Source organism: Parasteatoda tepidariorum, chromosome 3 (genome assembly GCF_043381705.1).
Source record: "Parasteatoda tepidariorum isolate YZ-2023 chromosome 3, CAS_Ptep_4.0, whole genome shotgun sequence".
NCBI lineage: Eukaryota > Metazoa > Arthropoda > Arachnida > Araneae > Theridiidae > Parasteatoda > Parasteatoda tepidariorum.
This window is the reverse complement of record NC_092206.1, coordinates 52058148-52078658: the sequence shown is the minus strand read 5'-3', so window position 1 is coordinate 52078658 and position 20511 is coordinate 52058148. Positions and strand designations below refer to the sequence as shown.

At 28.6% G+C, this 20511-nt stretch overlaps 1 protein-coding gene across 6 annotated transcripts in view; it reads right to left on the bottom strand.

Moving 5' to 3' along the window:
- Nucleotides 1-2816: 2816 nt before the first annotated feature.
- Nucleotides 2817-20511, bottom strand: part of LOC107441317 (thrombospondin-4) — a 195437-nt gene continuing 177742 nt past the window's right edge. For 5 of the 6 annotated variants that reach the window (XM_071179153.1, XM_071179154.1, XM_071179157.1 and 2 more), the window contains exons 4-9: nt 19715-19847; nt 15814-15890; nt 13858-13912; nt 11679-11834; nt 8333-8553; nt 2817-3029 (exon numbers count right to left, since the gene is read on the bottom strand). In XM_071179153.1, coding sequence (XP_071035254.1) covers nt 2940-3029; nt 8333-8553; nt 11679-11834; nt 13858-13912; nt 15814-15890; nt 19715-19847 — 732 coding nt within the window. In that variant the 3' untranslated portion in view covers nt 2817-2939. The remainder of the gene's footprint in view (nt 3030-8332; nt 8554-11678; nt 11835-13857; nt 13913-15813; nt 15891-19714; nt 19848-20511) is intronic. The other variant, XM_071179156.1, reaches the window with a different exon arrangement.

Here is a 20511-nt window from a genome sequence, read left to right as displayed (position 1 = left end):
AATTCAGTATATTGCTCTTTTTCAAATTTAACACGGTTGTTGATATTTTAAAATAAGTCCAAACATGTGCTTATTCTAATTCAAATTAGCAAGTTTTCAGAATATTGAAAGTCAATTTTAGAATTGAATGTTTTTATAAAAATCAGTTTAAATACGAATACCGAGTATTAAAATAATTGTACAAGCAGTCAGTCAAATTTTCAAGCATTTCATAAGTGGGTTTTATAAGAAAAATATCTAAAATTTCACTCACCATCTGGGCTGAATTTTCTTCTACAGATAGTTTTTAGGTTACATTCTGCTGAAATTTCAGCATAACTCTGCATTTTATATGCATACGAAAACCTACATTTGAACTCTACAGAGAAATCGCTTGAGATATATTTATTTAACTGCATTACACTTGATTCCACCAACTGTATTCATTATCAAGAATTTGGTGTGTTTTCTATGATTCTTTATGAATTCTTTTGTCCAAATTTAAATTTTTGATATACTTCAGCAACCATAGCGAAGTAGACAAAAATCTACATTTTGGTTCAGATCTGGAATTAGACAGCTGTTTAATTTTTCACCATAATAATAATTTCTTTTTTTAAAAAAGAGAATGTATTTTTTCCCACACTACACACTGGCTAGTGTGGACAAACTTTACAATTTATTAAAAAGTAATTTGTTACTACTCAGAAAGGTATATTTAAAGTCACAATGAAATTAATTTCAATCTAGCCTTATTGGAAAATATATAGTCCCATATTTTAATTTAAATACTAATTGGTAAAAGAGCCTTCCATTATACTAAGAAAGACTTTTTGAACGCAAATCTATATATTTGAAAACCATTATTCAATTTGGCTAATTTGAAAAATATTTTACAATTTGCTTTTAATTATATCAAATGTCAACCTTAAATATGTATTGAGACGTAGTCCTGATAATTCTATCAGTTATTAGAAAATGAAGTTTGGTATCTATTTTTTTTGAGATTTGGTAAGCATCTTTTTTTTCTGAAAAAAAGAAAGATTCATAATCAGAAGAACTAGGTCTATCTTTTTTATCTTTCCTTCTTTCGAGAAATGAGCATAATAATCCCCAAATCTGTAAACAACTTCTACTCTACCATTGTAGTGCCCGAAACTGGTCTTTTCAAGAAAAAAAAATCGACCAGTACAAAATTATTACCTTTTGTTGTGTCAGCGTCGTCAAGAGGTTTCAATTTTAATTTTTCAACATCTAATGACAGATTTGAAATTCAGATTTTTTTTTTCCTGAGTCAGAGATGGTTAATAGGGGTTCATTGTTGCTAAAGTTTTGGATTCCGTTGAAAAAAAAGAGTTTTTTTCTACTTTTTCTTTCAATTTTCTCTATCTGCAATGAATTTGTTGCATTCCATTCTCTCGATTCTAATTAGGTGTATTTGATACATTTCCGCTAGCTTTTTACTGCAATGGGATGAGTTTTCAGTCTGATCTCACTACAGAGATGGAAGTAATTTTAAAACATATTTCAGCTACCTATTATACAGAAATGTCCCGTACTCATACTTCACTTGTTTGTGTGACTTAATGGCTGCCGGACAGTTTATAAATTGTTACAAAAGCTTAATTCATCAAGAACTTTGACAATATAGTGGGCATTTCTTAAAAATAGTTAAAATTGAAATGAGATTACTTCCACGACGGCAAAAAAATTCCGTTTATATATTATTTAAAACTAATTTGCATGTTTGGATAGGAGAAGGGGTTAAAGAATTAAAATATTTAAATACAGTTGTGCTATGCATTCTGTTTAGTTTATCATTAGCGTTTATTATGTTGCACGAGATAATTTTGGAAGGTGACCCTGTTGATCACAAAAAGCAGCTTTCTGTGATATTACCTTAATATGCTAAACGAAATAAAATAATTTAAATCGGCGTCTAAAACCGTTTTACAACAATTATATTTTGGAGTAAATTACATTAGTATAGTTTTATAAATTGCAGTTAAAGAGATTATTTAAATGATTAAGAGATTCCATCAGCTTCATGCACAATGTGATGCATAGGCATATTGTATTTTACATATCTGCCTGTTTGAAAAACGAAAACATTAAATTACTGCTGTGCACTCACCAAATTTGGCATAACAATATATCTTTAATTTTAAATGTTATTTAAAAAGATCACTAATAATTAAAATTATTTATGTTCTCTAATAATTCTTAATCGAATCATCAAGGAAACATTTGGGCGTGGGAAGTGAATGCACGTGCGTAAGCAAACAGAATTCTTTTTACTACAAACACTGTAAAAAATTCTGAATGAAATTACGATAAAAAGTACTGGAACCATAAGTGCTGCCGCCGCAAAATCTATTTCTACCGTCTGTTCTATGTATTGCTGTAAAATTAATCTATTTATATGTACTGCTGTAAAATTTGCAATGCATAAAATTTTCTGTCTTGTGAAATTTTAAGGTAAGAATGGATTTTATGGTAAAAAGTACTGCATCCTGAGTGCCGGTACTTCTTGCTGTAATTTGATCCTGAATTTCGTAGTGATAATGTATTTATGAATGAATAATTTAACTGTATACTTACGCTAGAATACTATCTCTCTGAGATTAGAAATTTTTTGCAGTGAATAGTTTCAACTTTCAAAATTGTTTTTTCACACAGAAACAACAAATATTGAGAAGGTTGCCGATTGGGGTTGCCGAGTTTCAGCGAACAGAGTCTTAAACCCTTAGTAAAGAAACTATAGGTTTGCATTTGACTGAAGTTTATACGTGAACTCCTGAAGCAAAATACTGAAGGGAAAAAAACTACATGCGTAATTGTAGTGTCTTAGAGTACAAAATGTTTCTTTATTGGCACAAACATGCATTTAACACAGCATAAATTATGAACAAAAATTTCACATGAAAGAAACAGTTTTAAATATTTTGTACAGTTGTCAATCATTTAATTTTCGCTGAACGTTGATAAAAGTAGTAAAGATAATCCTTGTCATGCTTATTGCAGCCAAGTTTTGTCTTCGTAACTTGAATCTGAAATAATAACGGGTTATATTTATTTCTAAACGTTTCATAGAAATCTGAGAACATGAAGAATCTTATTGAAGTTAATAAGAAAACAGAGTTCTAAACACTTAAAAGAAAGTTTCGTGTGCGGATAGAAATGAAAAGCACCGCTGTTTGACTTTAAAGGAATAAAATTATTTTATAGAATTAGAACTATTTCAAATTTAGAATTAGATAAGATTTATTTAGAATTATTTTTTTTTAGAAATAGAATTATTTTAAATGATTTTTAATCACTTAATTTACCTGATTCACGTCGATAATTATATGCCAAGTGTTGATATTGTTTAGTTTCGCATCCTGAATAATAGTTTTTCTAACGCCAATGAGTATAAACTTCTAGGACTTTTGACATTTTGAAAAAAGCTAGAGAATATTTATTAGGGTAGGTGTGTACAGAATATCTCGTATGGGTGCTGGGTGTTCTATATTCCCTACAAAGCAAATGTTAAAAAAGTATGTTTCTGTGTATGCTAATTTCTGTGTAAAAGTGCTAAATGAAAAGTATTTAATATTACAATTTTGAAATTACAATTAGATTAAATTAAAATAAATATAAGAAATGTCGCGTATTTGAGTAAGTATTTATAGTTTAAAATGACACAAATACTGTTTTGGAATTTGTTTTATAAAATTGATTTCAAATATTAGGGTTTTTTAAAGAATTGATGAGGGCATGTAGAAAAGAAAATTTATTAAATGAAGTGTATAGAATTTTAACAATTTTTATTTTTATAAATTGGTGCTCCCCGAAATCTTGATGTGCACCAGTTGTTAAATTTGAATAATTACTTTTACAATTGCTTATCTACAACTTTCAAAATTGAGAAAATTAAGAATTTAAACAAAATTAATTTAAACAAAATTAATTTAAACAAAAGTCTATTAAATGGACACAACTTTTAAGAATACGTTTGCAATGCAAATTATATAATTTATTGCGTAATTCAAATTACGAAAAATATTTAGTGAAAGTTGAGTAAGATCGAGTAGCTGAGGTTAGAAGGCCTACTGGAGTTAAACTATTTCACCTAGAAATGACCAGATACCATTGTTTTGTTGTGTACAATATATCATTTACATAAGAAGTCACAGATGCACTAATTTTTTTAACAAGTGCTTTTTTTCAAGAAAAAGCTCACCCTGCTTTCTCTATTAGTGGGAATTTCTCTACTAATTTCTATTTTAATGAAACAATTTACATGTGATCTAGTCATGGTAATACTCAAGGGGGAATGGAGAGAGGGACAATAGGCCCAGAATTTGAGGCTCTTGAGGACCAGACCGAAATTTTCTTACTACAAATATTGTGTTGATTGATTAGATTTTTTTAAAAAAAAAATTCAAGGCATTTCTTTATATCCATATAAAAACTACGATTTCAGAAATAGGGATTTTAAAAATTCTACAAAATATGAAAATAAAGTTTTTTGCGGTTTGAGGAAAAGGGCAGCTATAAATTTTGTCTTGGAGTTCAATCTTCTTGAGAAAGGGGGAGGAGGAGGGGCAAACCCGTGTATTTACCGGACTTACTCTGAGGGCAGAGGTTATTGTAACATAATAGAATATTGCCACTATTGGATTAAATCCTTATTGTTTGAAAGAGTATAAATCTTTAGTAAACATATAGTAAGTTGAACTAAAAATTACTTTTGTAACTGTAATGATCAATAAATAAGTCTAGTTTAAGAACAGAAGAACATAAGAGAATTGATATAGTGAAACAAACTTATCTGCACAAACGCCATGAATTAATCAAAAACATCATGTGAATGTGGTATGTCATTCTTCTCGAATTTTCAAGTACAGTTAAGAGTTTATTCTTTAGGAAACGGAACTAATTTCGGCACAATCGACGAGGGACTCGATTTTATCCTACTATCCGTTCTTACCCCATCTTCCCTACTAATCTTCCTAAATCACTGACTACTTTTCCCCATATATCTTAAAAATAGTTAAAATTGNATATATATCAGGGCTGAAAGTCCTTATATAGCAAGACGGAAAAGAGTAAAAACTGGTATGAAAGACATTTCATTCTAGTATTTTTTTCGAGAAAAACTAAATATCTGTAACTATCAATATTTCTTTTATAATTTTAGCATATATATAAAACTGCAAATTTTCCAAGATAAAGTAGTTATTGTAGCATAGTTTAAAAAAAGAATAAGTAAACTTCTCCAGAAAACTAGTAATAACTGAAATGGTTTTACTACCAGCCTTTCCTATTTTCCGTCTCGCTTTCACCCCTGATATATATATACATAATTTTATACTAGTGACTACATTATTCTTCTAAAAACCTCTTCATTTTTTAATTTAAGACGACATTTTATCACATGAACACAATTTTTATGAACGCTTCTTAAGTACAAATTACATTTTGTGTTCCTTTGACACCCATCTGTTTCCTTATGAATTAAAGCTTTACATATGTTTAAGCTTAATATGATTAAAATATTCTGAATAAATCGTTGAAAACACAAGAAATTGGAAACAAGTAATTAAATTATTTTTTGTGTTAACGTTTCGAGTAAACCTTAATTGATGGAACAAGTTGATCAAGTTTACGTTAAAGTTTATCTTGTCACTTTTAAATTACACGTTTATGAAACTTTTAATACATATTATTTTTCTTATTTTTCGAAAGAATAACTTTACACATTTATCGCGAGATCACATGTTATTAGAATTAGGAATAGAAACATTTAATTAAGTAACTACAACATTATTATTATTTTTTCAGTTTGCACAGTAGAATATTTAAAAATAATCTATTTTAATTTACGTTAAATTTTTTTTTGTATGTTTCAATAATTACGTGAAGGGGGAAATTCTTTTACATTAACGTCATTTAATATTTTTAAATATTTTTTTAAATGTTGTGTTTAAATATTTTTAAATTAACGTCACATCGAATGCATTTTAGCATTAGATTTGACGTTAATTTAAAAATATTCAAACAGATAATTTTTATAAGTCAATTTACTTTTGAAAAAAACATTGATGCTTGAAAATTATATATTATTAGATATCATTACGACTATTTTGAATGAAAATTTGTTTATTTACCTGGGTTATTATATTTTTTAGTTTACAAAAAATGTTTGTCAACCAATCTACAGCCAATTCATTTATTTTTCATGTTTCTATAAGAGTTGAAATTAATCATTCTCAGATATAATTGAAAAAGATTGAACTGAAGTAACAACAAAACTTTTCATAGATATTAAAAATAAATGGATTCATGAAACACATTAATTGGTTATGGTTCGGTTTCATTTCAAACTCTAAAATAAATCTTGAAAGAATTTAATAAGAAAAAATAATTTTTTACGGGAAATACGAAACTAGAATATTTTAAAGCCAGGTATGATAAAATAGTTATACAAAGCGTTTTTTTCTAAATTTAATTAGATCGTAAATGTAACGAATTTTTAAAAATGTTCAATGTTTTTGATTTTAAATTTAGTCATAGATTTTTTTACTACGTTAAGATATATTTTAGAATATTTTGATCAAAATGATGTTTTTAAACTTTGTTAGCTTGTTTCTATGAACGAAGCTGCTGTTAGACAATACTAGGCAACCTTCTTTGCAACGCAAAAGTTAGCGGGACGTTTTTCTTTATATTTTTAAAAATAATATAAAATATTATAATATAAGTAAAATTTAACTGAATTTTTAAACATGCAATTGCATGTTTAAAAGTTCCTTGGATTTAGACTTGCATCGCGATGTTTCATTCTCAAGAAGTGAAGTTCATCTGTTTATTGTATGTCATCTGTTTATTGTATGTCCCCTAAAAGAAGAGGTGATTTAAAACAAAATATACTAATAAAAATTCGAGGGAAATAAAAATGTGCGGTTTTGTTACTATTTAAAAAAAGAAACTGTATATTTTTTTATAATATTTTAAAATTAGTAATTTGCTAATAGAAGGGGCAACTGATTGGAAAAACTATGCGTACTAATGCATGTCAGACTATTTTAACCGTAACATTTGCAACAATAGGGTCTGTTAATTTTGTACTGACATTACACAACTTTGTTGCCATAAGAAAAGTTGGTTATTAGAAAAATAGTTTTACACTTTTTTTTAAGGTGGCAGGGCAATCTGTGAACAAACTTCGTAACTAATTAAAAAAATGTCAGATAAACTAATTTCCTAAGCAGAATGAAGTAAATTGTTTTCCGTTTTTTATTTACGTGCTGGTCATTTTTGGAGCATCTTGTTTCGATTTCTAATAGAATTTCCACTAAGAAGAGACTGGCAGAAGTAGGTATAGAGATTGAGGACATGCGATATTGAATTTGTGTAAAAAAATGCTTTTGATAACTATTAATTTAGGAATTTGGGAAATAAAACACTGTAAAAACTGTGCACTGGGAGACAAAATAGAGAGTACTAAAAATGTGACCTCACTGCTGCACATCTCGAATAAGGAACCATGGTGAAGATATTCAGCTTCGTTTGAATGGCATTAAAATCTTTTCGTCTTTTTTAAATATAGAGTTGAATATCTTTTAAACTTTTAAAATAAGTTTTTATTTTAAACAAAAAATGTTGGTATATTTAAATTGCATTTACAAAGTAACAAATTTATTAAATAAAAATTGTCAATTGTTAAATAAGTCAAAAATATGATGGGCTCTTACTTCAATTAAGATGAGCAGTGTTTATAACTAAAAAGGAACTAAGAGAACAATATAAGCATGATTCCACTTTATTTTTGCTGTTGCTGTTGATATTGTTATATTTCTTTCAAGAGAGTAATCAAATATAAATACATTTTTAAATAATCGAACTCGATGAAATCCTATAAAAATATTGATTGACTATACATTTCATACTAAAGTTGATTTTTTCATGCTACTTTTTATTTAAAACTCCATCTCTTTTAAAGAGTTTTATATAACGTTAACTTATAACCTGTGAAAACTGTGATTTTTAAAAATGTTTTGATCCTGTTATAAATTTTGTTGGAAAATATTTCTTATACTTGATTTTTTTTTCTTTATTAAAAATGTTTGAAAGTCCAAAAACGCATAATGTTTTAAAATTAAAAAAAGAAAACACCAGTTGTGAAAGGTATTCAAAAAATATTTTCAAAGTTTAAAATTTATTTTGTTAATGTTTAGCCTAACACTGCATCGAGTTATTTCTTATGTACATTCTTTTATTTAATTAACTCAAAAGTAGGCATAAATATGGTTCAACAAATTTAAACTCATATTAAACCTCGATTCAGGTTTAACGTTTGTCTTACCTCACCAAGAATTTCACAGAATGTACCGTTTCCTGAAAATCCTTGAGGACAGGGTCCACAAATGTATCCGGGATCTTTTTCAACGTTGTAACATGGAACATCTGCCCAACATGGATTTTCTAAGCATCGATTCACTTGTGTGCAGTTTTTACCATCCCCTGTGTAACCTGGTGGGCAAGTACCACATCTGTATCCTTTATTAACATTAAAGCATTTCACACCTAATTAAAAAAAAAGAAGTATTTCAGTTTATTATTTACAAAAAGGGAAATAAATTAAATGTTTCCAACGAAATTGTTGCGACAAAATCATTATGTACAATGTAAAAAATTTAAGGTTCTTTTCAAATTTGGCGAGATGGTTATTGTTTGGGAAACAGAAGAAGCTATTAAAAGGAAATATTCCTATTGATTACATGCTTTACAAATTGGGCTGTTTGCTACTGCACACCAACTCCAATGATTGGTTCACAATAATTGTTGTTTCATGCCATAAAACAGTTTTTCTACGAAAGATGAAGTTATTCACTAAAAATAAATGTACTAAAAATACATGTACTAAAAAGAATTACGTTTTCTTACGTTTGTGCACCTCCCCCCTTTCTCACATTCAAATATTTCTATTATGATTCTATTAAGATCTATTCGTGAACATAAGAAATTTTTCTAAGCAATCACTTCTTAAAATAATACTTAAAATCTAAAAGTATATAGTTATAACAAATTTGGAGAGTTCACAATCGTAGTTTCCGTTTCCGCTTGCCAAACTGATGAATATTTTAAATAAAATTTTTGCATGCATGCAGTTGATCATTATATTCTCATTTAACGAATCTCTTTAACTGTTGACGTATGCCTGATGTTTTTAGGCAGAGGGGGTGCGATAGTTCTTGTTTTCCAGTGGGGCCATCTATGGCCAAGAATTCGACTTCTGCCACACCATACGTCTTACCCGTTTATAGGGAGGACCCATTCATACATCCATTCATTCATCCACAGATCGTAATTTTGACCTGAATCAGAGAACGATCGATCTCCAATCCAGTAACCCCAGAAGTATTGATTTGTTATGGGAACATGGAGGACTTTTGCGACTCGACAGATTTAACGTGCGTCAGTCAATTTACTACACGGAGAGTCTTCGGCCGGTGGGGTTCGAACCCACAAACTCTCGGACATGGGCCCAGCGCCCTACCGACCAGGCTATCCCGGCTATCTCCTTAACTGTACCATATAATAGAATGATAATGTAATTTGAAGAAAAAAAGTAAAATGATTAATAAGATAAGAAACGATTTAAATAATTTTATCTTAAAGTGTAGCAGAGAATTATGTAATACTACTACTACTAATAACAATAATAATTCTTAGTGTAGAAAACAGTCAAATTCAAAAACGTAATAATAGAAGTGCTGCGGTGCAATTGAAAAAAATCAACGTAAGCGTCAAAAAATAAAAAATTGAGATTTTTATATATTTGGCATCTTTATAAGGCATCTTTATCTTTATTTGGCATCTTATACTTCACATTTAAAAAAAATCCAAAAATGAAATTCGTTTTATCAGGTTTTTGAAAATCTATTTTAGTTTTTATTAGAAATAGAAGAAGAAAAGTTGTCAAGTGTCTCGGTCACTTTCTCGGTTGTCAAGCACTTAGGTTGTTTATTCAATTGCACGGTAGAGTACAGGCAGATACCTTTAAATAAGAGATACAGAAATATTTATAGGAAAACAATACCTTTATGGCTTTTATTAATTTTATGTTGATACCAATCAAAACAATATAGAAATCAGTGTGGGAAAACTTATTCCTACTAAGAAATTTTTCGCTCAATAAACCACCGACATCAATGGAAGAACTGTGTTAGACCATTCTAAGAGAAATGATTCAGCATATTGTATTTTTGCAGTGTTTTTGATTATTTTAAACTTCGAAATATTTCCTTAAAAAGAATACGGCAATATGCCATTCTTTCTTGTACTAACAATGCAGGGCAACTTTTAATTTCTGAATTTACTACTATTATATTAATTGAATTTATTTTGATGCTATTGTTTGTACAGAACAGAATTGTTTAATTTTATAACAAGCGTTTTGAAGTTTTAAATAAAACAATCGATTTAAAGAGTGTAATAACCACACAAAAAATAAATAAATCATATGATAAAAACGAAAAACAAATTATACTGTGGACGAGGACGTGCGCCGAGTTTTGAGGCCCGAACAAAAGCTCAAATGAGAACCACGTTCTTTTGGTGAAATAATTTCAATTTCACAGTGATTGCACAATAAGTTATCAACATTCCAATCGAGTATAAAAAATTGCCCTGAAATTTTTTTTCTCAGAAATTTAAAACTGGGTATTTTGTAACCAGGAGTTGAAGTACGCAACTCTTTTTTTTATCTCGAACAGCATGGAAATACGCTGAAAAAAGCCATTCCTGCTTTGTTAAAAAGAATATCAGAAATAGAGACGCTGAAGATAATGTGAACTTATAAAAAAAGAACAATTAATGACACAAAATTCAAAGAATGTAGTTTTTGAAGGCTTATTTTAAGAAATGCAGTAAACAATCAATGCTTTCAAATATTGAAATTTTCACTCGTTCAATGCTTTCATACATCGAATTTTAGTTATTATAGCTTATGAAGGCTCACCTTAAGAAATGCAGTCATCAATGAATGCTTTCATAAATCGAACTTTGAGAGCAATATATATTCGTCCTAATTTACTTACTGTGTTCTATTAAGAACATCTTTATGTCTCTAAACACAATTTGCTAGATGTTTTTATACAAAAAAAAACATTGAGTCTGCAAATCCTGAAGTGCATTTACATGAAACAAAAGTAATGTACATATTCGCAACTTGAATGCAATATCAAAAAACCGCTTTATCAAACTTAACAAATCTCATTAAAAATTGCATTTTTGTGAAATATTAGAGCAAAAATTTGTCCTTCCCACAATTTGAGGTGAGTTTATTTAAAGCTGGATGAGGCAGCATTTTTTTTTAAAAATGGGATTCAGATATTTTCCACATAATTATAATACGCAATAAGCAGAAATAAGTTTTAAATTAATCCATTTCACCCAATTCATTTCATGTTTCTCCTGTAATTAAAATTTTGAAATTATAATTTGTTTAAAAAACACCTAACAATTTTTATTAGTTTTCCTAAAAATATTATTCAGTACTTTTTTGCACCCTATACAGTCCTTCAACAAAACCTTACTTTCAGTTTGGAATAGAAATATCCAGATTAGTTCTCCCACATTGCTAGAATAAAACAGCAAAATCTATTCCATTGCAATTCAGGTGTATTTAATATATTTAATATGACTACCTTTATAGCAGGGTCTATCATTGCAATTGATATCTTTTTCACACTTCACTCCATCTCCTTTGAATTCTCTTGGGCACTCTCCGCAGCGATATCCATCAGCAGAATCAACACAATCCACTCCAGGGTAACACGGATTGTCACGACAAAGCTTGTGCACTAGAACAGAATGATATTCCGAAATCAACTACGAACGCGATAATGAGCAAGCCTTTTGCATTTTCCTTAAGGGGTATAAGATTAATATTAATTATATTTCGAGAGATATTGATTGTACTAGGTGGTCAACGGTATATAACTCAGGAGTGCAGTAATTTATAGCAATACCTTTGAGAGGACATTAATACAATATTTGAAAAAGGTTTAAATATGTTTTAATGGGCCGTAGTGGCTCGGGTAATGAAGCATTTGCCTTCCAGTGGGGTAAGCCGGGTTCGAATCTCAGCGATGACTGGTCGATACGAACTCGGCACCCAGCTTACACCGACCACCGAGCTAATGTAAAATATCCTCAGTGGTGGAAAGATCATGGGTTAGAGTTCCCATGCCATCCGGAGGTTTTCGTGGTTTTCCTCTCCCTGTAACGCAAATGTGGGTCAGTTCCCTCAAAAAGTCCTCTATGAAGGCGGATTTCTCTCAATACATGTTCCAGGAGTTCCCTTGTCTTCTGTATAGGGTTTAAAATATCAAGGTTAAGGAGTTGAACATTGGGAGTCGTAATCCCAAAAAATTGGGTCGGCTGTTCAATTACGGTTATAAAATAAAATATGTCATGTATTTATTTTTTTGGATGAAAGTTAGAGGCTATATAACTGGTATTGAAAAAAAATTTACTGTTTTTAAATTAATGAAATAGATATGTATGGATAAAACTTGTTTATAACTAAGATTTCAAGTATATTTTGTTTATTATAGAATAACCAATCAAATTTAAAAGTATGTATGGAAATTGGTAACCCAACTTAAGGGGACAAATGACATTAAAAACAAAAGGGTGCAATTTTTATTCGAACATTTTCAATTTTTAACAGAATATTAATAGCGTTAGTCGCAATCTGGGCACAAAGTTTTCGAAGAAAATAATAATTAGTTTTATTATTTTCTTCGTTATTAGTTTAGCCAAAAGTATGGTTTTTAATTGTTGGTAACCGAAAAGCTCCTTGCGCAAGAAATTTTATTTTTTTAATTAAATTTTTACCCAAATACGTTGTTTATGAGAATTAAAATAAATTTAAGTGGTTATGGTAACTGTAAAAAGTATAACTTAACTAGCCCCTCCCCCAATGAACCACCTGATGCGCAAATTCATGCTCTTTTCAGACATGAATTAATGCTAAAAAATATGTTTTTCTTAATTCAATAATTTTTGCAACAAAATCGAATATTTTGAAATGATTGAAAGCGGGAAAATAACAATATCGCATTTCCGGGCTACTCAGGTTAAAATTTAATTAAAAACTGTAATTGGAAAGCTGTCAGCACACATTATAATGTAAAACTCCATTGTTTAGATACTTATCGAAAATCAATTTAAATGCACTGATATAAGCTATATTAGTTAAATTTAAACGATTTGGCGAAGGGCAAAACTAAACGGAAAATTCTATATGCAAACGTATTTTGGTAAACTGGGTTTGCCTTAGTCATCGAAAATGAATGTTTTTTATAGTTCAGTAATTAAAATTTCTCATGCGGTTTTATTCTATTTTGAGAATTAAAGATTTCCTTACTAATCTATTGTAAGGAAAAAAAATAATTAGTGTCTTTCTTGAAAAAAGGATTAAAAGAAATGTAAATTTTAAGTAAATGAGTTAAAAAAAATCACGGAAATAAGTAATACATATTTATCACATGATAATACTTGAAAAAAGTGTTATTATTGGAATTAAAAAATAAATATTATGATAAAAATCAGAGGTTCATTAGTTAAACTTTTCATAGAGAATTGATACTTGTAAGTGCTTGAACATTAAGGAGCTTTTTTGACATATATTTTCAAATAATGCTGCTTGCATAAGTTTAGTCATATTGTTTTATTTCAAATTACGTGTGTAAAAAACCTACAAAATAGTTTGTTATAATTTTGTAGAACTGATATTTCTTTTATATTTTAAAAATCAAACTTAATATTAATAAAAAATATGCAAGTAAGACTAAAATAAAAAATATTGAAATTACTTACCATGACACATTTCACATCGCTCCAATGTATTTCTTAAAAGTTTTGTTTCTTTCGTCTATTGAAATGAAAAAAAGTTTTATCATTTTGGGATTAAAACATAGATGAAAAGATAATTTTTTAAACGACTATCACATTCGTAATTGCTGTAACTGTTATTGCTGTTTATGCAATAATCTTTCAAAAACGAAAATGTTAAATAAAATACAGTCAAAGTATTCTGCCTAATTAGAAAGTAAATTTTAATTACTAGAAAATTTATTTTTCTTTAATTACTTGAAAATTAATTATTACTCCCTTTAGGGAAATATTCGACGTAATTTCTGTTAAGTATCACATATCATGATTATAAAAACTTATTAACTGTTTATAACATATACATTGGATAAAAGATTTCATTGTCACAAACTTTTATAAACTTTAGTAAATTTTAAATTATTATTAACAGATTTTAAAGATTTCAGTTATAAACTGTTTATTTTTAAGCGGTTAAGGAGCAGTCTTGTATCGTATTGTTGCATTTTGAAAGAAAAGCGGTATAATTTAAATAAAAAAATTAATATTTATACTTAGTCAAAGTCTCTTTTTCAGAATTTCGATAAATTGAGATATTTTTTGCATCCTGTATAACTAAGTAGCAAACATATATTTCGAAACATTTTTCTAGATAAAACGTTTGAAATTTATTTTCATAAATGCACTTTACTAACGATTATTTACATATTTTTAGAAGATAATGTAGGTATAATTTAACAATAAAAAATAGTTGAGATAGAAGTTTTCGTTAGAGATTCTTCTATATTCTTCATTTAATATATTTTCAAATGTGGGAAACAAAGATAAATTGTTTATGGGTAATGCAGTTTTGGAACGCAAGTGCCTAGATTTGTATTCGAATGACGAGTCTTTGTATTGCACTCGGAATTACTCTGAGAGGATATTGTGCATATGCAATGATTTCAAATTTGTCCTTTATATCAGGATTCATTGTTGAAAGACGCGAAGAGCTCTGCCATCTGGTGCTCTAATCAATTCATTTCTAGCCTCAATTGAAAGAAACATTTTTGAAAAAGGTTCAGTAGCAGAAGCAAATGTCTTTAGAATACTAAAAATTTTCTTTTACTTAGCATTTTATGTGTGTTATAAAGATAAACTTATTTGAAAATATTTTAACATTAGTTTAAATATTTCTTTGATGTTATTCCTATAATGAGAAAAAAGTATGGCCCAAATTTCCCGAATTCGGTAAAATTTAACAGTTTTCTGGCTCCATGGGAACACTAAAAATTATGGTAACTTTTACCGTAGAGCTTTGGTAATGATTTTTTATAAAATTAACAACAGAAAATGGTTTAATTGCCATGCTGTTTGGTAAAAATGAAAATTACTTATTATGAACTTATTTGAATAGTTGAAAATTTTAACAATATTAGTATGATTTGAGATAACTCAAATCTGTCCAGTTTGATAAGCTATATTTTTTTACTAAACATTTGTTTGTAACTCTTGTAAACACTTTATTTATTATCGTAAACGCTTGTTTTAGTTAAAAAAGGCCCATTCATATTTTTTAACCAATGAAGCAGATTTTGCAAGAATTGCGATGTTTGGCATATTTTAAGTTATTTTATATTGCATGTATAATTAGAAATTTGAAGTGATATAAAGAGATTTAAAAGCTTATTTTTTGATAAAAAAGTAGAAAAAATAATTCAAAAATTGATCTACACTATCATAATAAAAACTATGCGTATAACTTAAAACGAGCTAAAATAACAGATGCTGAATTTGAAATCGAGTACTTCAGATGAAACAATAAACTGCTTCAGTCTAAGAATAAAAAATAATTTTCGAATACTTAAACTTATTAACTCTTTCCGAAAAACATTTTCTTCATTAAGAACTTATGTTAAGGCTTTAGAGAAATTATTTAATGAAATAACACATACGAAATACTACCTGAGCTTCGATGCTCTGGCGCATATCTTCAAGAACAGATGCCAATTCTTCAATATTCGAAAGTAACTGATCTACATCTAAAAGAAAACAAAGAAATAAGCCTTTTTATAACGTATATATTATTATTTTTAATTTATAACACTTTTTACTTATTTCAATTCTTAATTTGTTTTTTTTAATAAATTTAAAAAATTTAACTTATTAAGTTTTTATCATAAAGTAGAGATAAAAATCCCAAAAAAAATTACTATGTATGCAGATATATTATTAATAGTAAATTTAAACGTCCTCACAGTGAATTCGTGTAAAAATTCATTTAATGTTATTTTATTCTAATATTTAAAAAAAAGTTAATTTAAAAGCACAAAATAATAAATATTTAAAAGAGTATATATTCATTTTTCAAAGTTATAAAGTGTTATTTTTAGGATATTCAGCAGAGGCAAGAATTAACAGTATTCTGGATATCTCAAAGGTAATTAATATCAGTTAAAGTAACTCTGGTGCTAGCTGAAGGTTATCAATGGGTCTAAAAATCAACTTTAAACCCGATTTAAACCAATTGCATGCAGCCCTTGAATTTAAGTCTTCTTGCATATTTTAAGTGGTGTTTTGTTTGGATAGGTTGGCGTATCTGACAATAGTGTTTTTTGGTTTAAATGAATTCAATCATTGTTTCTTCCTTCTTTTTATTTGTATTTTTCTCTACAAACGTTTTTCTTCAAGTCAAAATCATCCACGTGAAGTTTGCTGATAAAGTTAAAATATTTCGGGGTTTTTCTTATGCAACAGCTAAAATCGGGAATTTTTTTAAGCCGAACTTTAACTGTCAATTCATTTGTAGATGAAAACTGCTTGGATGCTTTTATTTTTCATTTTTGTCAAAAGTTTATTATCATACTTCATCAGGAGTATTATTTTGAACTTTAAGTTTAGAAAAAAAGGTAAGTTTTATATGCTTAATATTGCACTAAAAATTAAGTACTGACTCTAATAACTCAATAATTTGTGATGATTTCAATAAGTTTGAAAAAAGGGAAGTCTTCTTCGCATCAATTTTGTTTTTTTTTCTTTATTTTGTGATGAGAAAATCATGTTGAATTTTCAATTTTGATTCATTTATTTGATAAGGAAATTGCATTTTACGTTTGACTGTCTGATATTTTTATTTTTTTGCTTAAAGAAATAAATTCCTTAACCTTTCAATACATGAATTCAAAAATAAAACGAATTTAAAAGGACATTCAATTGAAAATAAGACATTATTGAATTATTTTTATTTATGTACCCATGACAGTTTAAAACCCGAATTGAAATGTCTGGAGCATATTGTTACATTTTGAATACATTCGAAGAAAATATTCTCTCTGTAAAAGCTAAAAGTAATATGATTTCTTCTGGATAGGCTGTTTAAACAGTGGATATTATGATGGATGCAGATGAAATAGATGTGATATAGATAAAATACTTCAATGCTTCAAAAAGGGATTTTAATTTCATGCTTGAACTAATCTTTCAAACAATATCTGTTGTTTTTGTTGTTTCTAATGCCACTTGCCACACAGGCAAGCCTGCTTGTCAAACAATATTTTAAGAATGTGATTAAAAATTGTAATACCCATCACGTTTTCAAATTAAATGGTACACGTATTAAAATTACAGACTCTAAATTACAATTGTCTTTGAGAATGGGACTATTGAGGGTAATTTCTACAGCAGAAAGCATTGCATTCCTCTGGGTTTGTGTCTTGTATTCTTTTCTCACCATTTGGCATTCACTTGCTGACTCTCGTTGATTTGTTTTTTATTGTTTGAGTTAACATTTGTCATTTACAGTTGAACTAGAATGCGCATATTCATGCTAGTGTTACTAAGAATATTAATTTATTTTGATAATAAATATTTTAAATATATATGTACAATGCACAATAAATGGCTGGACAACTCAGAATAACTTCTGATCTAATGATCGGATCTTCACGTTCTAAGACTTAATCTTAAGGTTCTAAAGGGTGTTTTTAAATATGCTAGTTAATTTGTACAGATGATACTTCAAGTTACGAAATCAGACATAAACACGGAATTTCTATCAATGAACATACCTTTTTTTATGATGGATTCAGATTTCCAATCCCAAAAATATAGGGGGTAGTCGCAATCTTAGAAATAAAATCTCTATAATTTCATGAATGTTTGTTCTCCTCAAAGTTGTTTGCTTATTCCGTCATATTAACGTTGTTTGCTTATTTTAACTTTTTAGGAGAATTGAAATAATTTTGCACAAAATTTTAAAATTCATTTATTTAAAGTTAATTCCAGGGAAAATATAATATTTATTTATAATTTTATTATATTTTCAATAAATATTTATTATTTTTTGTAATTTTATTTAATAATAGACGAAAAAAAATTTTAAATTGTAAGGTAGTATACAATTTCTTACATCATTTTAAAGAATGCAATTTTAACAATTCATCTAAAGCTATAAATCAAAAAAACATTAATTAGCTAAAACAGCACGTGAGGGACAAGAATTACCTAGCTATGTGTGCAATAGCTCAACAATCCGGAAATGAAAATATTGCAAAATAAAAGTTGCCATACTTGCGATTTCTATAAATAATAGATAATTATGTCCCTTCTTTTTAAAATCAGAATCTTAATTATTCCATATAATAATTCCATATGATGCCTTAATATTTATCAAAATTAAATGATAGAATATACAACTTATTCATAAAATAAAGCAATTTCGCACCCTATTTTACTTTTATGCTTCGGTACAAACAAAATAAAGTGTTTGAAAATATTTACCTCATGGAATAAGCAACAATAAATTTGCAGTCACTCTCTAAATGGAAATTTTCTAAATGTATATAACTTTAGCTAAATGTGAAAATGATTAAGCTCTAGTTAGTTATTTACTTTCTAACTAAAATAACTAACTAAACAGCTTACCCGTAATTCAACAACAATAAAAAACGAAAGTCATAAATGTAACTTGTTAAATACGCTTAATCTGAAATTGCTTATTAAATAGATAATTTTAGATTTTAACTCTATATTTTGCTGGGAAAGCCTGGTCGGTAGGAAGCTGGGGCCATGTCTGAGAGTTTGTGGGCTCGAACAACGCCGACCGAAGACTCTCCGGGTAGTAAAGTGACTGATGCACGTTAAATCTGTCGAGTTGCAAAAATTCCTCCATGTTCCCATAACAAATCAATACCTCTGGGGGTACTGGATTGGAGATCGATCGTTCTCTGATTCAGGTCAAAATTACGATCTGTGAATGAATGAATGGATGTATGAATGGGTCTGCCCTATAAACGGGTGCGACGTATGGTGTGGCAGAAGTCGAATTCTTGGCCATAGATGGCGCCACTGTAAAGCAAGAACAATCGCACCCCCTCTGCCTAAACAGGCATACGTCAGCAACAAATCTATATTTGTGACTGATGCACGTAAAATCTGTCGAGTTGCAAAAGTTCTCCATGTTCCCATAACAAATCAATATCTCTAGGGATACTGGATTGGAGATCGATCGTTCTCTGATTTAGGTCAAAATTACGATCTGCAGATGAATGAATGGATGTATGAATGGGTCCGCCCTATAAACGGGTGTGACGTATGGTGTGGCAGAAGTCGAATTCTTGGCCATAGATGGCGCCACTGGAAGACAAGAACAATCGCACCCCCTCTGCCTAAACAGGCATACGTCAACAACCTCTCTATATTTTCATATTATAACTCTATATACTCCTGATATTTTAACTCTCATATTCTTTTCTCAAATGCTTTCAATGATTTGAAAAAATAATTATTTTTAAGATAAGAACATGCTGTAAACTAAAGGCTTATACAACTCTAGGAGATCATAATGACTAATTTCATTATTAATTACCCTTATGTTTGCTGACAATGTCTTCTGCAGTTTGATAAGCTTGAGGTTCAGGAGTTGAACAGCCGGCTATTTTAAGAGCCCTTTTTAGGTTTGAGTTTTGAATGACTTGTATTTTCACTTTTCTATCTTTATCCTAGAAAACAATAGTATACTATTAGAAATTTTACTTTAATGTAAAACAATTTATAAATAAAAGCTATTAAATTGTTAACTTTATAAATTATTAAAAGTATTCAAAATGTTAATTGTAAGCTAGGGATAGGTACAAATTATTAAATAATAGAACGAGTGATAAAGAAATGCATAAGGAAAATGTAATTTTAATTCTGTTTATCTATTGTCCAATATAGAATATCTGTGATTTTTTTAATAAGATTTTGGAATAAGCATTTTAAAGCATACAAAAAGCATTCGATGAAATATATAAACCACGAGATAGGGTATACTTTATTCCTTAAAACTTTAGTTTAAATACACAGGTATACAGAAAGAATCCTACTTTAAAATACATTACTATCGCATAAGTATGTACATTACCAAGAAGTCCCAGACGTTATATCAAGAAAATACTTCCATTTGTTTGAAATCTTTATTTTTTTAACGAATAAAAAGACTGCAATTTCAAATTTTGATATGAAAAAGAATTGTCGTAGTATATTTTTGTCTAAGTTGAATCGATAAAGTATTCTAACTTAGTAACGTTGTTGCCGCATTCAACTGCTTATGCTTATTAATGTGAATATCTATCTATCTATCTATCTATCTATCTATCTATCTATCTATCTATCTATATATCT